Genomic DNA, 20,553 nt, shown 5'->3' on the forward strand with positions numbered 1-20,553 from the left:
CAAAGTCATGAATATATTAAATGATGAGAGTAATGAATTCAAATTAAATTATACGTGCTGAGAGCTGAGCAGCAGCACCGTATGCGTTTGGATATTTAGGTGGCGAATAATTACACCTTTCACACACAGCGTGAAAAAAATTCCAATTTGTACAGCCTACCGCATCCTTTTTCAGAGCACAAGTTTGTTGCAGAAACAGAGTAAGGAGAAAACTGTGGGAGAATGTAAGTGGGAGCAACACAGTGTTTATTCGCATTAGCTAATAGGCCACTTTATGTGGAGCTTTTTTTTGTGCAGCCAGAGCGAAGCGGAGAGAAGCGCTGATGTGGAGAACTGGAGGTGAGAGAATACGCAGCTGCTGGTATGGGCAGCCTGGTTCAGGACGACCCGGGTACAGTACCACCCCGGGGGCAGTTCCGAAGAGAAGTGCCCATGCCGGTCTCCCCTTCTACCTCTGAACTGCTCCAGGGCATGGAGGCAGGCAACCAAGGATTAAGGATGCCCTCCTCTGAGGGAGAATCATCCAGCGCCGGGGGGGCGTCGGTCCTCGATAGCCCAAGGCTGGATGGAAATGATTCTTTCACAATTGTATTGATTTCGTAAACAATCAAGATCTTGCAGGCAGCTAAACAGAGCGGAAACACTGTACAGTCCACCAGGGCTGTTCCGCTCCCAAACCGCTCTACCAAGCTGTCAAAAATAAGCACAACTCTGATTTCAACTCATCAGTTAAAAAGGTTTTTCATTTGTCTATTTCCCCTGAGTCTTGATTGGAGCTGTTTCATTTATTCTGAAATTGTCATACACCCTGGTAAGTAACAATCTCACCAAATGAAACAGGGTGGCAGCACAGTGAATAAAAAATGCAGTTAATTTCCTGTTTCATGATGTGGTAACGTGATGAAAAAATCCATCTGAAATATAATCAATTATACTGTAAAAGTAGCACTGAAGCTGTGTGCTAATATTGCCAAAAGCCCAATACCACAGTTATATCCAGCTTTTAACCTGGATAGTTCCAGTCCTGTTTGCTGATTGGTCAAATAACATTTGAAGCTGTGATAAAATCACCTTTATATTAAGAGTTGTGATGCTGTACACCTGTTCACCTTACTATGTAAAATATCACTTCACAACTTCAATGAAAGCAATACTGAACCAACAACATTATGTAGTCTGTTGTTGTGTTAGCCAGCTAGCAATCTGTCAGGATGCCAGTGTTTAAAGTGACTTTTGATCTGTTGCAGGGGCACTAGAGAACTGAAATGGAGGTCAATTACCTCACAATTATGTTGCCAATAACTGGTAAGGCGGCAGACACCACCAGCCATGCAATAATGTTAATCACTGCCTCCACATGACCCTAGTGCAGAACTTGTCAGATTCATTTTACAAATGTAAAATGTAAAATGTAACAAGTCCGATTCAGATCTGGAGGCATAATGTATAATGTACTCTAAATTGCTAATGTTATAAAACAGGACTCCAATGCAGGAGGAAAGAATTTCTGATGTAACCAGAGAACTAGGTGACATGCAAAATATGGCCAGACAGCTTGTACCCTCTGCCTCTTGTTCTGTAGAATTACAGGACATTCCCCAGGCCTGCCTGCAGACACATATGTGTACATACACTCACACACACGCGCACACACACACATGCACATACACACGCATGCACGCACACGCACACACACGCCCCCACATGCACATACACACACACGCAGACACACACACACACACACACACATACACTCACATGCACAGAAGAAAAAGAGAGAAATTTAAGAGAGACAGGACAGGGAGTGGCCATGCCCAGAATCATCCAATGGCTCAGATCTCGCAGCACATCTGCTGAATAGCCACTCCAACGCAACGCTGTGGCCAAGCTACTACTCTGTCTTACTGTTCTCTACCATTAACCAGTCACCAATGTGGCACTGAACAAGCAATGCACAATGTAAAATGCGTAACATTAATGGTTTTGGATTGTTTTGCATTACAGGTTACAGTATGCGTTTTTAGTGTTACTATTCATTTTCCTTTTTTGACAACCGGTCCTTCTCCTTATAAAATGATTCATTTATAAAGATGTGCTTTGTTACCTGTAAAAAAAACCTTAGCTTATTCTGCAACATAAATTTAAAGGCATACTAGGCAGGATTTTTACCTTGAAAATATTTTTTAAAAATAATCATGCTCGGTCATATCTATGATGCACTGGCAACCTCTGTCTTTGTGCACATTTGCCGAATGCGTGCTCCTCAAAAATGTGTTTGCGATGTTTCTGGGCGGGGCACTCTTTTCTGTGTGGGGAGATATGGGTGTGGCTATAGAGCCTGTGGGGTGGATCAACGTTTGTAGCTAGCTAGCTACTACAATGGCAAAGGTAAAGAAGCACAAGTACAGTGAAGCAAAATGACAAGCCGACAGGGCCTGTTCAAAAAGTAGAGTCAACCATGGAATTGCTCTTCCTTAATGGCAACAGTCATTGAAACAAACGGAGATATAAAAATAAAAACAGCATAAAAAAACAATACATCATAATATCAACTAACCAATCATTCACTTGTCATTGACTGAAGGGACACTGATATGTAGCGCATACATTGTATTGGCAATTAGAATTTAGATTCATTTAAAAAATGCACATTTGAAGTGCTGCTGGGAGTAGTTTGCAGCAGCATTCACAATGCTGATGTGGCAAATAGCGGCATGGTGGTGAGCATTGTGGGTAACATTGGGAAGGGAGGGAGCGGGCTGTGGGCTGAGAGGCGGGGCTGGGGGCTGGGGGATGGGAGGTGGGGGGGAAAGATTAAAAGGTGCAAGACAGCAGATGGGAATGTCTAAAAAAGGCCTGCTGCTTGCACTCCATATAACAACGAGTGGGGGTGGATTTTTCTTCTAGGCTGCGGGAGCAGTTGGGGGGTGGTGCTGTGTGGGGTGAGGGAGGGGGGGGCTGGTTGTTACAGGAATAGAGAAATAAAGAATTAACCAACAGATGAGGAAGGAGCGCATAATCTCCACTCGCTTTAATGACCTTGCAGAGGAAGGTGTGGCTGAGGCTGAGAGAGGGAAGCCATGCATCACGTTCCGTCTGTGTCATGGCCTCCCTCTGCAACTCCACCACACTGCGCCCATCTCAAATGTCCCCTTCCGAGTCCCCCCACGACACACTCAAAGGCAGTTCCTCCCCATATCTGACATAATGATTGCTTAAAACTGGCTGCAATCATAGTTTCCTTGCCCTGCGTGTTTTACAGAAGCGCTTTTGACACTGTGAATCCATTATTGTTGGAGTGCTGAACAGAAGAAACGTTCAGATGGAAAAAGAGAAACCCGTGACCGTGCGCACCATATGGATTTGTGTTCCGCTGCTCCGGTGCAGATGGGATCCAGCAGTGGAACAATACAAAGGGACTTTTTGTTCTGAGCAAACAATGACATCAAGCGAAAGATGAAATCAGGGAAACGCTGATCCAAAAACGTGCTCTCATTAGAGAGTTTGTCCAGAGGGGACTTTCTCCTTACCGAGTCTGACCTGGTAATTCACGTCTAATTATTCATGATCTTAAGAGAGCGGCGGCCATTTGATATGCCCTATATAGCATGCCATGTGTCCTGTTTTTCATCACATCATATCACAGAAGGAGCTTATCACTTCTGACCCAAAAACAGCCACTCCTTGCCCCCCCTAACCCTAACCCTAACCACTCCCCCCTCCCAACCTAATCCTGAGTGGGTGGGTGAAACAACATGGTATCTCAAGTCAATTGTTCTCAATAGCGCTATTTGTGTTTGTAGTGAATAATAGCAGTGACAGAGAGATTTTGATAGTGAAAGCTTATAGGCACCTGAGCTGTTTATAGTCTGACTATATGTTGTCTTTATTGTGTTTTGTAATAAATATTGTTTTGTAATAAATAATAAGTCAGATGCTAAGCAGCTCTGGTGCCTGTAAGCATTCGCTATCAATATCTCTCTATATCTCACTTTTCAGTATTTCACTTTTGTTTATCTAAATATTAAAGTTTTCTACTTTTTATCTGCTAGCTAAGATTTGCAAAGAGATACGCTTTTTCATTATTCCATAATTACGACTTTGCAATAACAACATTTCTGCAAATTCTACATTGTTGTTATTAATGCATTATTCCGACCACCTCTAATAATAGCACTCCACCAGAATGCAATGGAATATTGTCACTTCAGTTGCAAGCTCAGATTTATAAAGAGGAGCAAAAGCAATATAAAAGTTACAAAATGGCTTTCTGCTTCTCAGTGTTGACATGGAGAAGTGTAACCTGTGGGTTTAAGAGAGGGGAGGAGAGGAAGCGAGAGAGGAAACAGGCACACAAAAGAGAAGGAAACAACAGGTATAAAAAGTGAGAAGGGAAGAATTATAGGTTGAAAAAGCGAGTGAAAGTGAGTGGGAAAAACTGCAAAGTAATGGCAGAAGGGAGGGTGATATTGGCCCTTTGGCACAGAAATGAATGGACTGAACATTCAAGTTCACTCCCTCAAGCCAGTGAATGAGGCGTACAGCATGGAGGGCGCCTTCCCTGTTGGGCTGCATGCTTCTCCCTGATCCCAGCCCCTGAGCCCCGCCCCCACACCCCTGCCAGACACACCCAGGCATCACACAAACATGTTCCCTGGGCTTACATTTTCACCTAGCTCAAGGTGGCGTCATTTCCACTGGAAACAATAATCTGCATCTTACACCCACACACCCACGCACACCCCCACCTCCACCACTCCGCCCCCCCACACACCCACCCACCCAAACACACACACACACACTGGATTTTCTAATAGTTCACGTGCACACAAATACACAATAAGTGAAAACAAATACCCTCACACTGTCAGATATATGCACATATGCAATGTCTACCTCTTCACTTCCATGTAATTTATTCCAAATTTTGAGTTGGGGTTTGTGTTTTCTCCTTGCCTGAGGTGCATTACATTGACTGCACAGTCCTGCATTCTGTTGTCTCACATAATGAGGTGACAGAGATAGGCCTCATATCATCCAGGTCAATGTTCCGTGAGGTGGTGAGGCCAGGGGCATGGGGGCGGAGGGAATATGTATCTGGGGTGGGGCCAAGCAGGCAAGATGTCCCCAACACAATTATGTCTCAGTCTCCAGATGGTCCTGGCCCAACAGGTGCTCCCAAGGTGGGGGAGGGGTGAGAGGTCCGACATCTGCTGCCCACACACTACCCATATCCCCCTGCTGCTGACGCATACATATAGAAGACTGCAACACACACACACGCATGCACACACGCACACATGCATACACACATATATACAAGCATGCACACACGCGCACACACACACACACACACACACACACACAGAAACCCTGGCTCACACACTTCAGTATCCAATGCTTCCTTTACACTCAGAATTGTGCTTCTTCCTGACATGGCCTCAGGGTTTGGTACACAGGCTGTCTGTTTGTCCATGTCTGTAATCCTCTGCAGAAACCAAGGCGTTGCCAAGTTGTGAGATCACAGTCAGAGCGCAGTCCAGACAAGAAAAACAATGAGGTTCAGAGAATGAAAGACAGAAATATTTATTTTTGGGTTTAGATATAGAATAATTTTCTCTCCCCCTTTGCTATTGCTATCCTTCAGGGTTGTTTCTAAAGACTTTCAGTTTCTGGCAGATCTTTCACTTCATCATGTGTTCTGATTCACAGCTTGAGCACCAGATTGTTTAATTGCCTGTTGAAGTGAATTGTTCAAGAGGGCCACTTCATCAATTCATTTATAATCATGGAAAAAACTACTTTTTCCAATTTTATAACAGTTTTTGGCAACACGAGCAGTACTTCTCACAACTAATTTGTAGTTCAATAATCTTCTAAATGGGCATCTTAAATTAGATTTTAAAGCATTGCAGATTATTCCACACATTTTGGATTTTTGACTCCAAAAATTTGATTGATTAAATGTTGTTCACAGCATTACTAACAACAATTAAACCTGAATGAAGTGAGTTATTATGTATAATTGAGGTCAAAGTATGAGTAAATGAAATCACTTGCATCAAAGAAACATGTAAGGTCATACAATCAATGTGATGATTTGCATTAACAATACAATTTGCTGTGCAAGGAAGGCATTGCATGGCTTGTAATCATTGTACTGGAAAATACTCAGAGCCAGTTCCTTGAACTTATTTACTTAGCTTGACCCCTTTGCTCTTGCAGTAGAATAGGTAGTCAATGACCCCATTCAACAGTGGATGGTTCTGGTTCACATTTTCCAGCTGTCTACAGTGTATATAAAACATAAATGGCGACTGTGGAGAGAGCATTCGGACTCAGCTGCTTTCCTAGGTGATTATAAATGGTAACTGGTACAGTGAGGTAGACAATCTCACAGACATATTGCGTATCACGGTGCGTCCTGCAGCGTGACTCCCGTGAAAGCTTGAATAACACACGGATTTAGGTGCGTAGGAACAGACGACGACGCCATCATTTATGTTTCGTCCTCGTTAGCACCAGGGGCGTCTGATTAAAACGGCGCCTCTCCCCTTGTTATGAGATCACACCTGCTCTCCGGCTGGGCACAGGAAGCAGCTGTCAGTCAGCAGTGTCATCAGAGCCTGGGGTGGGGGTGGGGGGGGGGACGGGGGTGGGGGTGGGGGTAAGAGAACAATGAGCGTCTGATAACGGACCTGCCCCAGTGTGGATCTCTGCCGCCCCAGGACCACCGCTGACCCGCTTCAGTGCCGCCGCCGCCCCCCCCTCTTTCTCTCCAGACCGCAAACGGTTAATCCCCTCATTACGGGGCTGCAGAGGGCCACATGGGATGGGGGGGTCAGGGGGGGGGGTGGGGGGGGGGTTGACAGATGGCATATGTACAGCCGGGGCAGAGGGAGAGAGAGGGTTGCTTTTAATGGACAATACCTATGCTTAGGCAGTTTGACTGGGATTACATTAACCAGATCAATACGACTGTGGGCATCGGAAATGAAGCAATGCCCACCACCTCCCTCAGACGCAACTCTGCTTTCTCTCACTCAGTCCTCAGCAGCTGATTATTCTGAAAACACAGGGTAAGAGCACATTCTGTTTCCAGCACTGTATCATATGGATTCGATGCTAACTGTTGAGGTCAGTTTCAGAGGTTGTCCAGTCAGGTCCCGCCGGCATGCTGGGGGCACGTTGATTGCATGAGGTCAATGGGTCAAAGGGGTCATGGTCTCAGCTGCTAGTTACTGTAGTGCATATGCTCTCTGTGTGATTACACACCTACTGGTCACTCCATTTCGTAATACACCCAGCGGTCTGTCCATGTCAGTGTTGGGTCGTGGGTAGTGTATGAGATGGGTCCTGGAATGAGTCTACAGTCCACAAGGCTATGTGAGTATGCACATTTTGTGGGTCCCTGAAAGATACTAAATTTTTAATTTGGGTCCTGATACTAAAAAGTATTTTTAATTTATGTTCCGATATTAAAAAGTTTAAGAACCAGTGCTCCATGTCATAATGCAGCTACTGGCATTCCATGTCATTACACCCCCCCGGTCCTATGTTTTCTGACCAGTTGATCAACTGACCAGCCATTCTTTGAGCTCCTTATCCTCATGTAGGCACACCTGCCCCCCCCCCCCCCCCACACACACACACAGTCCTGGCACAGCTGACTACCCTGCCCCTCTCCCCGCAACCCACCCCCCCCCCCCCCCCCCCCCCACACCACGCTCTTCAGGCACAGAGCTCCTCTGTATTCTTGAACCCATGTGACCTCTAGCACACACTTTGTCTTCACAGAGCCATGAAACGCTTGACAATATTGCTTCTGAAGAGGCACCAATAAACAAACAATTAGGAGAGAGAATGACTCATTGGACTGAATTGCTCCAAGATGCTGAGCCGTTTAATTTCTGATTTCACAGTTCCCCAGTAAAGAAAGGGCATGTCCAAACCAAACCTGCCTGCACATTACCAGGATCTCTTACCTCCCAGACCAATGTTTTGCTCTGACAAGGTGCTCGTAATAACCTTGTTTTACGCATTATACTTCCAAGCTAGAACCGCCACACAAGCTATTTTGAGGTGGGTCCATGGTCTGGCCCTTGTGTATTGATGGAGGCATATGGGTTGTATCATTTTCTATTATAATGACACTTTCATGGTTGTACCGTGTTCAGCATACTGAGTATCACTGCTGTTACTTTCCCAATAGCACCTTTCCAATTACCAGCGATTTTCCGAACATTCAAAGTCACAGTATATAATTTGGGCTGTTTTTTGACCTTGGAGATGAGGTACAACATGTGCAGCTGTTCCTGTGCTTTTGTCAACAGGAAGAAGGAAACTGAGTCCAGGTTAGGTCAAGGTAGGGCCATCAGCAAGGGTCAAAAAGTGAGTAGGGCGAGGGACAGAATTTCCATGCAATACCACAGAGATTGGCACAATCTAGAAGTTAATGTAGCAGGCACACCCTAGATAGAAATACCAATGAGTATTTAAAACCAACCACTTTTGCTTAAACTCCATCAGGCCAATCACAGAGGATTTAGCAACTCCCCATTCCTCTACTAGCCACTCGGTCATTACCCATCTTCCGCCATGGTCTGAGGATGCATCTCTACAGACTATACCTAGGCTAACGATCACTACTTTGCAGGGCACTCCCAATCTAGGATTTTATGACATGTACTTGTTCCTGTAGTACTTTCATGTTACACTTGTATCTCCATCCAGCATTTATATTGCACTTGTATCATTATCTTGATGTTGTAGCTCGTTGTCATGTCTCCTAGTTTGACTTACCGAAACTATCTGACCTAGCCTATGCTTACTGTGTGATCTGGACTTAATGTGTTCATGGCTATGAATAACTGTTACATAATGAGTTGTTCCAATGACCTTCGGTATGCATTTATTGTACATCGCTTTTTAAAAATGAATTTGGATAAAAGCAGCTGCCAAATAAATGTAAAGAAATTATCTTTTTTTGGGGGGGGGGGGGGCGGCTGGCTCAGTCGCAGAGATGAATCAATATACAGTCCGATGATAGCATACATCCCCATATTGAGGAACTACTGAAGAATCTACCTATGTTAATCACACAGGAACCCCTTGAACCTCCCTGTTGAACTCATCAATTATAGCCCTCTTCTATCCACCGTCGACCATTTTTCAAAAGGCTGTTTTACATTTTAATAAATAATTTTTGTGCAGTATTCACTGGAGATGAGAGCTTCATGTGCATTTTTTAATGCCTCGTTCCAGGCACCGTTCATATCGAATGTTTTGATTCTCCGCCCTATATAATCATTAAGTGCAAGTTGCTACTGTTTTAATAGTCTCCTAATGGACCAATACAGTTGCGGTGCTTCCCAATCCTCCAAACTGCAATGCTGCCACATAAAAAAAATGATCAATACGCATTGAGATAAGCTCAAGTGTAAATGCCACAGAGATGTTTAATGTTACATCCTAAAAGGCAGAGAGTTGCATCAGCCCAGACAAGCATGTCATGCACTGTATCCATTTAAACGGTTTGATTGCACGGCAGTGTAAAGCTTGGAAGGCACACATTTCTGTGGTTGAGGAATGGCCTCTGGGTTGATCTCAGCGTGGTATAATTACACTAAAAAATGTCTCTCCAGCCAATGACTGGAGCCAGCTGGGATTGTGTTGCTGCTCTCCACCGAGTCAGTCTGTGTAGCTGGAGCGACTGGAACACGCATGTCTCTGCCCAGTCAGAGATCCAGCTCGGTCTTCCAGGGCCCTCTGTGTCATGCCAGACGTGCCCCCCTCTGTGCCCCACAGGGGGCGCTCCAGATGTGAGCCAGTCACCAGCACGCCAGGGCTCAGTCTGCTCAGCACAGTCAGGCCCACACTGATAATCCTCTGCTCGTGTTAAACGTACAGTGCGCTTGTGCCTCATCATCATCATCGTCACCTGGGACGCACAAACATGGGCTGTTCTTTTGAAGTCCCCACTGAGAGTCTTGCACAGCACTGATGTGGCGGCTCTTAAAAAAACACACCTGACTCAAAGGAGCTGTCTGAGAAGGCCTTCCTTGAGTGCTGATTTTCCCTGGGGTTTGTCCCTGCTTTGGAAATGAGGAACATAAACTATGAGGTGGGGAAGTAGGGAAGGCAGGATTCTGCTGGGGTCTGTGTACCCCCCCAACCCCCTCCTCCTCCTGCGCATTCTCCTCACTTTCTTTTGTTTTGCCTATTGCATTGTTCCCCGTGCTTCTAATTTTATTGCCCCAGTCACATCTGCCATTGATGAGCCATTGTTAACAGCAGCACTATTATAAAGAGGCCTCAATTAGGCAGACATCTTTTATGCATTAGCATGATTGTTTAGGCATATCCCATCCCAGCACCTGCCTCGCACATGTTCCACCCTTTGATAGGCCGGTAACCAAACTCCTCTTCCATTTCAGCAACTATATATAGCACACATTATGCGGGTACTGTCCTGGAAACATAATCGTCACTATAAATACTTTAAACATCGCAAAGTAAACGGTCACGGTATACCACAGATTGTGCATCTTGTGCGTCTGATTGTTTGACATACCATGCATTTCTCTCATTATTTGACGGTGCCTAAAACAATGGGCTTGTGTGGAGCATTTCGCCTGCCTTGGCTTGCAGTGCAGGCTCCGCCCAGTCCACAGCCTCTCCCTGTGAATTTAGGCCCTTCACTGTACTCAGCTGCCCTTTTCTGACTGGAAGTGGAGCTCCCCAATGGGTAATCTGTGGGCTTTAAACACCGTGCAGGAAGTGCAGAGCAGTGATTGCACAATGAAAGCCAGGCAGCATGCTGGAACCAATCTCCTCTAAGAGGAACCATGTGGCCATGTGGTATTCCTCCACCCTCCAAAAATACACACACACACACACACACACACACACACACACACAAACACGCATACACGCGTGCACACAAACACACACACACACACACACACACACACACGAACACGCATACACGCATACACGCGTGCACACAAACACACACACACAGACACACACATACACGCACACACACACACAGACACACACATACACGCACTCACCCTGTATATTAACTCACAAAAAAAGCAGGAGTTCAGTTTGGGCAGGGGAGGTCCAGCTGAAGCGCACAGTATAAACAGAGTGTCAGGAGAGAGCTTCTAGAGGGACTCCGCAACAGAGTTTGCCTCACAACAGATGAAGTGCCAGTCAAGCTTCAGTGTTGGCCTTTAACCCTTAAGCCTCTAACTGCTGCTGCATGGTGTGTCATTCTGTCCTATGCCCCATAACCCTGCCCTGCTTTACAAACCTGCTGCATTGTCCTGAAATAATCTTCCCAACACACGTAATGCAATGAAACCTGAAAAGCCATCAACATTCAGTCTTTCATAAAGAATTGGAAGGGCGAAGGGAAACAACTATGAAGTTGGAAAGGGTTCAGTTTACAAATATGATATCGCAAACATATGTGGCTGCAACCCATAACAGAAGGCAACTGGGTACAACTACTTTTTCCGGAATAATATTTAGTTATTTATATTATCTACATTATTAAAATGCTTACAGTTACAACTCTCAACAAAGGCAATAGCTTGGAATATGTTGCACCTTTTCACACAGAGAAAGATACTCTTCATCTGTTCACAAACTTCACGGTTTAAGAAGCACAGATAATTAACCACACATGAAAACAGGAATACATTTGAATATTGATTTTCTCCTCCTGCTCCCCAGTGTGCCGTGTATGTGTGTGTATGATTATGAATATTTTAGAAGCACATTTAACACGGTGAAGCCGGGCTGCCTCAGAGAGGGATTTGTGCCCACTTTTCAGCTAATGACCCTGGGTGCTTCCAGCAAGCTTCTTCATATTTTAAAGAAAGTCAATCATGCACCGGCCCAGTCAGCAGCATTAAGATTCATACAGACGCTGTGGGACCTAAAAAAATTAATAACACGCGTGCCTAACAATCCTTCCTGCGATTTAGCTGAGTATTAAACCTCTCTGCTTGAAATGCAAAGTGGAAACGAACACCCGGGGAAGATGAATTCAGAACACGACTCCCGACCCCCCCCCCTCCCTCCCCTCTCCCCCACCATCGGACGCGTCCCCCCTGGGTAAACATTAGAGAAAAATAGTTCAAAAAAGTTCAGAGCCTCTTCAGGAATCGAGTTCTGTGAGCTCTAAATATTAGCGTCCGCTATCATCTGACAAATTATTTCCGAGGCGTGTTATCCGCTTCATTGTGGATCCATTGACAGGGCTGCGCGGCACAAGGTCGACGGCGTATCTGCCGTCTCCGTGCTGTTTATGAGAGGCACGGTGACCTTACCTGCTTTCACCGAGAACAGAACAGCCTCCTGCTGACACTCTGAATATGCCTGAAAGGAGAGGTCCTCCCCCCCCCCCCCCCTCTGCCAGATCATACGTAAAACACACAAAACAGAGCTAGCCTAGACGCCAACATCAAGGTCACAGTTACCGCTGAGCGCTACCTCTTCATTAACAGGGGAGGTTGGAGGAGGGCTGCTACAGACAGAATGAGATCGTCTGATGGGAGAGAATCAGAGAGAATTGTTGGGATATGAAGTCTCGTGAAAAATAAAAATGATATTTTGAGTTTAATAAATGTTTAATTTAATGTTTACATTTAAATTGTTTTTTGTCATGCCTTGCTTCTATATGACTAGACAGGAGTGAACACCTAAAATTTATTTTCAAAACATTTTAAACATAAATATCACACAAAAATGCTATGATATGGGACTTGAAAATGATAAAGCTTGATATCTCAAAATTATTCATAGATAATGTGGAGCCCACAGACTCACACCCTGGATGGGGAATTGTCCTTCCCCAGACCCCCCTTTTCCTCCTCCCCCTCCCCCACGGCAGGCTGGCCACTGGACTGAGAAAGCACCCATCATCCATGGGAGAGCGCGGCGCTGCAGCAAGCCTGTGGCGGCTGCCGTCCCCTCCCAGGGAGGCTAGACAGCATATGGCGCTGTCTCTGTGTGAACACACCACCATGGCACCGTGACAGGCTCGTAGCGTGGAGATGGAGATAACACCGGGGGGAAGGACGGATGAGGCAGAGAGAGAGAGGGAAACGGAGAGCCGTACAGATGCCAAGCTGTGTACAAAGAGAATTAGGAGGGGGGCTAGGATGTGAGAAAAGAAGACGGGATGAGTGAGTTGGTGCTGACAGCCCCTTCTTCCATGTCCGTATGATGTGAACCAGCAATGTGCTAACAAGCATAAAAACCATAATTATTTAATAAAAAGCCAAGAAAGAACTTTGAGAGTTTAATAAGTGATCCAAGAAATATAGCATGGGAGATATGTGTGGATTGCAGTAAGCCTGAACCTGAAAAGCCCAAAGCCTAAAATGGTTCTTAAGGCAGATCTTTATCATGGCCTGAAGTAATGCCCCAGTTCTAAAAGACTACACTGTCTGAAAGTCAGATTGCGAAAGTCTTAATTGTCTGCCTTTTCCAATCGGATTGTTTCTGTTGCCTTGGATGGAAGTTGAAGGAAAAGAAAGGGATCAATAACTCATTAGTGGGAAACCTATCAGCAGGCACAGCCTGCCTTCAAACCTTTAATAGCCAGTGAAGCAGGCCCAAAGTCAGCATGCAGGCTGGGGGGGAACTGGAGTGCTCACCTTCACTGTTATCACCATCACCTCCATTCATCAAGTCACCTTTAATCTCTCCCTCAGTGTTGCCGTGGCGCCAGCCGTCAGCCCGGCACCCTCGCGCCATTTCCATTCAGATTGAGTCGCGTCATTGGGTAAGGTCACAGGCAGCCGAGTTACACGCTCCATAAACGAGGCCGCGGAGGACCCCGAACAGCGGCCACGGCCTGTCCCCGTTAACAGCATGCTCTCCCGTATGTGTGTCACACACACCCAGGTCCCCCGTGGCCTTAGCCCTCTGCACTGACACCATCCACACACAGCATACAGGGCATGTGCGAAAAGGTCCAGTACCGATGTTCGAGCCAGTAAGCTGCTCTACTACCCAGTCGATTTCCTTGCTTTTTCTGCCAGATATTACCATCTGCCAGAGCTCCCCCTCCTCACAGTGTCACAGGTCAGTCAGGGGAGTACGCTTTCAATAGTGTGATCCTTGTATGTCAAGGCCAAACACACACACAGACACACACACACATACACAGCCCTATACAAATGATTTCAGCCTCTCTGCAGAGCTGTTTCTTGTATCCGTTTCCAGTCTGCAATTCCTGGGGGTGCCGGTGACATATGCTGAAGGAAGGCAGAAGCTCGGCGGGTCCAGTGTCATATCTCCAGCGCGCGTTCCACAGCCTCTCGCCGTGATGATCGCTTATCCCCCTGCCAGAGCACATATGTTTGGGACGCGGAACAGTTGGATGTGGCCGTGGGCTAAACTGGGTCAGCCTGCCACAGATGGAGAAAAATCCCAACGGGTCACTTTCGGCAGGGAAAAAAGCAGCCTTTGAATGGTAACAGAAATTATCTGTTTGCCTACAAATGTTCTTACTGCAGAATAAAAAAAGAGAGAAAAACTATAAATCCATCTTAGGCAAACCCCAGGCTCAGAAATTCAAAGAATGTCTGGATCACTTCAAAACAATGGAACATGAAGTTTAGGCAAACCCACTCACCCTTACAGGATTTTAGTGTCATATGCTGGGGTTAATGCGAGAGACTGTAAGGGCCTTATACAGAGCATTAAGTCATAATAATGCAGTTAATAAAAAGTTCCCTTGCATTTCAGAGGTTCAGGGGTTCTTTGTAAGTCATGTTTTACAAACATGACTGATATCATCTTTGGATGCAAACTGTATCCTTAGCAGTTGACATATATGTTGAAATCGCCTTGGGGAAATGATATGCTGAAGCTAGGCATGCTTCAGGCTTTGGGAGATGGCCCAGTAGGTACCTTTCAGTGCAAGCCATATTCACAGATTCGGGCCCTTATTGATCTTATCGAAACATATAGAAGCAGGACCTTTAAAAAAAATTAGAGCTAAAGTAAGAACACTGCAACAAAAAAACGGACGGCAAGGAGAACTCGTGCTGTATCCTGAGTGAACTCATCTTTGCTCACTTCCTGTAATTCCAATACGTAATTCCATTTCTTTCAGCATTCAAACTCCTTTCCAGCCTTGAAAAAAAAAAAACAAAACCATGGTTACTTGTCATTTTCCAAACAGAACTATTTCCAAGCAATTTATTCTTTTAAGGAATCAACCATGAAAATTGTAATCTCTTGGAAATTCTAATGTAATCCAAGTCATTTCTGAGGCTGGCATCATTCCAAACTGCAGAAAGGTTCTTCTCCTCCACCTGTAGTCAACCTACAAACTGTATCACCCTCTGCGTCAGTGTACCGAGTGAGGGAAGCATCCACCCAATGGGCATAGTGATAGATGGTTAAGTACATGAGCGGAGTAAGGCGGGCCCACATATGCTGTACTGTATGTTTTGGAAAAAAGTCAAATTTGCAGCTGCAGCTCAGAATTATTCATCCCCCCTATCCTCACACAGGACAGCCACAGGTAGCTGATGAAGTAGCGGTGCCAAGTGTCCCAACTGGCAAAGACAAAGCGCAGCTGCTGAGAGTCAACGCAGCCCAGATGCCATCGACATGCCATGTGTTCCTAGTGGGGCAAGGGGGGAGCGGGGAGCTTGCCAAGACATTCTCATCTGGCGCCAACCCCACACATGTTCTGGCACTCTGACGATTTCCGCTTTCTGCTCACTCCCTCTCACGGAAGAGGAGGTGTCTCTCTGTCTCTCTCTCTCTCTCTGTCTCTCTCTGATGCTTTCGAGGTGGATCGAGCCAAAACGCAGAGATACGGGCGCCCGTTGGCGCCCGCTGCCGGCCGCATTGCCCGCTCTCTCTCCGCGGCTTGCTCAGATGCCGCTGGCTGGCAGCCCGGGGAAACCGAGCGCCAACTGTCTGCTCACCAGGTTGCCTTTCTGTCCAAATGTGCATCGCCGTCTGTGTCCCCCGGGCGGCTCCATATGTATTATTGAGTGGCTTAAACGAAGGATCTTCTGTGTGTTGTCTGATGTGCCGAGGACGACGATGACCTGCGTCGCTATAAATAGGCTGTGTCATTTCCGGTTGAAAACATTTGAGGCAGATTTTCCAAGTGTTACGATGGAAGACATCCAAAAATTTCTTCAATCCGCATTTCGTTCACATTTCGTCACCCTGTTAATACACTGTGCATATTTAGTTCTTGTAGTGCCAGTGTGTTATGTTGTGAAATCTTAGGATTAAAGCAGTATCTGAAGATAGCTTCTCGAATGGTGTCTCCTCGCTCGTGGAGGGAATGCTCTTTGACGATACTACTCCGAAACTGGAGGGGAGTTTTCTCAGACAAAGCACCTAGTTTGCAGGAATATGCCATCCTCATTTAGAGCGTAGGGGTTCAGGGAAGTGAAAACTTTTTGAATGAGTGCCATGTCTGAACAATTCTTTTCTGAGGCCCGCGAGTGCCAGCTGGTGGCTGTGCGTGCCCGCGCTGTGAGTCGATGCCAGAACAAGTTGGCACGCAGGAGTCCCAGCAAGAATCATCCAACAGCGATTCTCCGCCATCGATGCTTTGTAGATTCCCACTCCTGACTCTCTGTTGTCCACTGTCTCCGCTGAAGTGACATCTTGTTCACAACAGGAGTGGAGATGCTCCTCAGCACATGCAGTGCAAATTTGTCAAGAAGTGGCAGGCTTGCAGTTTTTTTCCCCCACTCAAGTGCGCTGTTTATTCAGCTATTTATTTGTGGTGACTGGGAGGACGTGATGGTCTGAATAATCAGGGACAGTCTGAATACGATCTGTTCACTCTTCTCAGGAATCCTGAAAATGTGAAAAATTTCAAATGAGTGCCATTATTGAAGTCACAGAAGAAAGAAACATGGCTCAATAAAGTAATTAGTTTGACAAGTAGCAAAGCATACGAAATGATAAGTGCTCTGTCCTTGACACAGCTGTCATGTGCGGAAAAAAAACACAAAACAACAGTTACAGTACTGTATGTGGAAAGCAGGCTTAATCGTGAGTGTACCTTGTCAGTGCAGCAAATCAGCCGATCTGTGTTTACACGGGTTTTATATTATAAATTTTTAAAAATTGCATTTTTATACTTATTATGAACATATTCAACATGCATGTTCAGTGTGGCACACGTGGCTACCTTGCGTTTGTTTTAAATATATATATATATATCGGAACTTTGCCAGGGAAAATCGATGTTTCCTTCCGGAACTTATTTGTGGTTGTACCAAAGACTTTGAAGCGGTTTTCTGTCAGTAAGGTGAAATGTGTCACGAAAGACTCTTCTAACGAATGGGTGCGTCTTATGCTTTTACATAATCAATGTTAAATTGTTTGTTAATATTTCCAGAATATCTGCGATTATCTTTTGGTTGAGATAAATAATATTGGTGTGCAAAGCACGAGACTAGCTGGTTGACAAGAGATCTGTAATGTCGTTGCAAACTAGCTGCTTATCAAAACGGGTCTGCCCTCTAAAGCCACTTATGCAACTTAGCTGTGTTGTACAGATTTAAGTGAACAAAACACATTTGTTTTTATTGCATTTCACAAACGGCGCTTTTCCCCTTGAACCAGCAATCCAGCTGGCATAATAGACAACATGTCTGCAGTGTACCTAGCTTGCTTGGTAGATAACTTAGTCTATTTCTTTTGCACAGATTAACTTGTGTGTACAGATGACTGGGATATAAAAACAACGATACGAGTTGTATATTTTGGGTTTTATCAACTCTGGGAAGGCAGTGAAGCTTCTTCAACATTGCAGTTCTCACCATCTAGATGTAAGCTAGCTGCGTTTACCTTATAGGCTGTTCTTGTATGAATTTCCCCTCTTTGTATTGAGTGTAAAAATAGTTTGGGGGGTGTATTAGACATATGTCCGGGGGCATAGCCCAGTGCCCCATGTCATGTTCCCTGCTTGCTTTGTTCTCAGTCATGCTGGTAGAATGGCACAGCAGGAGTGGTCCCTCTGCGGTCTAAGGGCACAGCATGACACCTTCACACCAGAATGCACATCACTGTTGTTTTGAAAAAATGTTCAAATCAAATGACAGAAGATGTTCAATGTTCTGAACATCTCTTGAGGGGTAAAAAATAAAGTTAAGCAGAACACATCTTTTTATGAGTAATTTCCCAAAACAAACGTTTTATTTGTTAATCGTCCAATAATTGAGATAATTCATTTTTCCCACTGGAGAAGGCAACATTGCAGTATCCCATACAGCACAGGCAGGAACTTGTCAATGTATTGTCACAGAGCAATCCCAGGGACCCGGTTGTGCTGAGGTTCATTGTTGGATAAGTCACTTACACCTGCTGCTGTCTGTGTTTTATATTAGGTTCATGCTTGGAATCCCTGGGTGGCATGTGAATGAGGCTACCGGTGTGTGAACCCACCAGCCACAGCCATGATGCTGCTAGGTGTAGCCCTCCGGTCCTGCTGCCTGCAGTGTGCCCGTGCTTCAGCGGGGAACGCCGCGCTGAGGAGGACTCTGTCAGGTGGCCTGAGGAGGGCGTACGTCTCCTCCAGCGCCAGCCGTCGAGCCGTAGGGGGGAGCGTCGCCCCCGTCTTCGCCAGGTCTCCGGGGTTTGGGGACAGGCTGGCGATCCTGGACTCCAGCGGGAGCCACAGCTACCGGGAGCTGTATGCTAGCAGCCTGGGCTTGGCTCACAGGATAAAGGAGACGCTGGACTGCGGCTCCGGGGACCTCCAGGGCCAGCGGATCTCCTTCCTGTGCGCCAACGACGCCTCTTACGTGGTGGCGCAGTGGGCCTCCTGGATGTGCGGGGGTGTGGCCGTGCCCCTCTACAGGAAGCACCCCCTGTCCGAGCTGGAGTACATCGTCGCTGACTCCCAGAGTTCCCTGCTGGTGGCGGGGCACTCGTACTCCGAGGCCCTGGAGCCCCTGGCGCTCAAACTGGGGCTGCCCTGCCTGCAGCTGCCCCCGTCCTCCAGCCTGCTGTCCCTGAGCACGGCGCAGACCGAGCTCTCCGTTTCTGATTGGGCGGACAGGCCAGCCATGATCATCTACACCAGCGGCACCACAGGCAGGCCTAAAGGAGTGCTCAGCACACACACAAACCTGCAGGCAATGGTAATGAGACCCTCGCTTTACTTATTCTAGAAACTTCTTTGGGGTTTGAATGCCAGGCTCACCAAACCTTGTTCACCCAGTACTTGCTTAAACTGGCTTCATGCATATTGACTTGAGAGCTTGGGAGTTTTTTTAATAATTGCTGCCATTATTTAATTATATGGGAATTTCTGGAATCACTATCATGATTATTCCATTAAATGGAAGCATTTGTTTTCGAAAATCTTCAGTTAAAAGTGACCTGCATGTCCAGTGGAGCGACAAATTTGATCTCTAAATTAATGAATGGCTTTGAATTAATGAATGATTTTGGGAAAAAAGAACATGAGGCCTCTGTGTTCTTTCAAGCCATAATTATTTTTACCTTCGCTTGTCTCTGCTGTCTCCCTGTCTGAACCAGCTGAAACTGGTTTGTTGTGTGACTTTAGTCCCTGTTTCTGAAACTGAGTGCTTCGACAGGAAGGGTTTCAGCAAAAACACTTCCAGCAGAGCAGTAGAAACCATTGTTAATGTGGCAATCTGCAACAGCATTAGCTCAGGAGGGGGAATCTAAATGGCATTACCTTGATCAGTGCTTTTGTGTTTGTATTTATTACACCCTATCTTGCATAATAAAATTCTGTTTTTATCCTCAAAGGGAAGCTTTCCTGACTGAGCCGTCTTTATGATGTATCGATTGAATAACGATAAGAATTTATGAGCGTGTAGTAATTAACTGGCTGTGCCTAATAACGTAATGGAAATACAGCGGTGGAGGGCGAAGGACTTCCTGTGGCGACTACATCTTTCATAAGACTGATCTGTAAGGGGAACTCCTGTGCGGCTCTGTTAGGAGCGGCACCCTATGTGTACTGTGAGGTGGGCGGGGCTTCTGAGTCCCGTCAGGCTCAGTGTGTTAACTCAGCCGGCCTTCATTGACTGACTGCTGAATTAGTTCCTCCCCGTGAAGCAGGAGACGCCCACAGGCTGCCGGTTGTCGTCAGTGAGAGATATGCCTTTCCTCTGATTGACGCTTGTTTTTTTTTTTTTCCTGTAACCACTGTGTGTCCTGTAGGTCTAAAATAGTCACTGATTGGTGGGTTGGTTTGTCGGAGGCGGGGTTCATGCCCGTCAGTCGCAGTGCTCCTGGTGCGTGGCTGTGGGTGGCATAGCTACATCTCAGTCAGGCGTAGCTGGTGATTCATTGAAATTGGGGTAAAAAAAAAAAAAAGCAGAATAGGGGAGACATTTCTACAGTAGTCTGTTTTTTTTAAGTTAAGTAAGTCAATCTAGGGTTTTCTGACTCAATAGCACTTTGCTCAATAGCACCTCAGTCAGAAATGCGATTTGCTGTTTTCTACATCATTCATTTTCTGCCACTTTTTGTGTATAAAAGAAAGATGACATGGGCTGCTAG

At 45.9% G+C, this 20,553-nt stretch overlaps 1 protein-coding gene and 1 long non-coding RNA gene across 2 annotated transcripts in view; one reads left to right on the plus strand and one right to left on the minus strand.

Annotated features, from left to right (window-relative positions):
* Positions 1-13,305: 13,305 nt before the first annotated feature.
* On the minus strand, positions 13,306-16,348 carry LOC118214824. Its single transcript, XR_004762693.1, has 2 exons — positions 15,969-16,348; positions 13,306-15,162 (listed from the first exon to the last, which is right to left on the minus strand). It is a non-coding gene; the product is annotated as an uncharacterized LOC118214824 (long non-coding RNA).
* Positions 16,349-17,273: 925 nt separating this feature from the next.
* Positions 17,274-20,553, plus strand: part of acsf3 (acyl-CoA synthetase family member 3) — a 32,633-nt gene continuing 29,353 nt past the window's right edge. The window contains exons 1-2 of the mRNA XM_035396775.1: positions 17,274-17,356; positions 18,402-19,157. Coding sequence (XP_035252666.1) covers positions 18,471-19,157 — 687 coding nt within the window. The 5' untranslated portion in view covers positions 17,274-17,356; positions 18,402-18,470. The remainder of the gene's footprint in view (positions 17,357-18,401; positions 19,158-20,553) is intronic.

Source organism: Anguilla anguilla, chromosome 16, assembly GCF_013347855.1.
Source record: "Anguilla anguilla isolate fAngAng1 chromosome 16, fAngAng1.pri, whole genome shotgun sequence".
Lineage (NCBI taxonomy): Eukaryota > Metazoa > Chordata > Actinopteri > Anguilliformes > Anguillidae > Anguilla > Anguilla anguilla.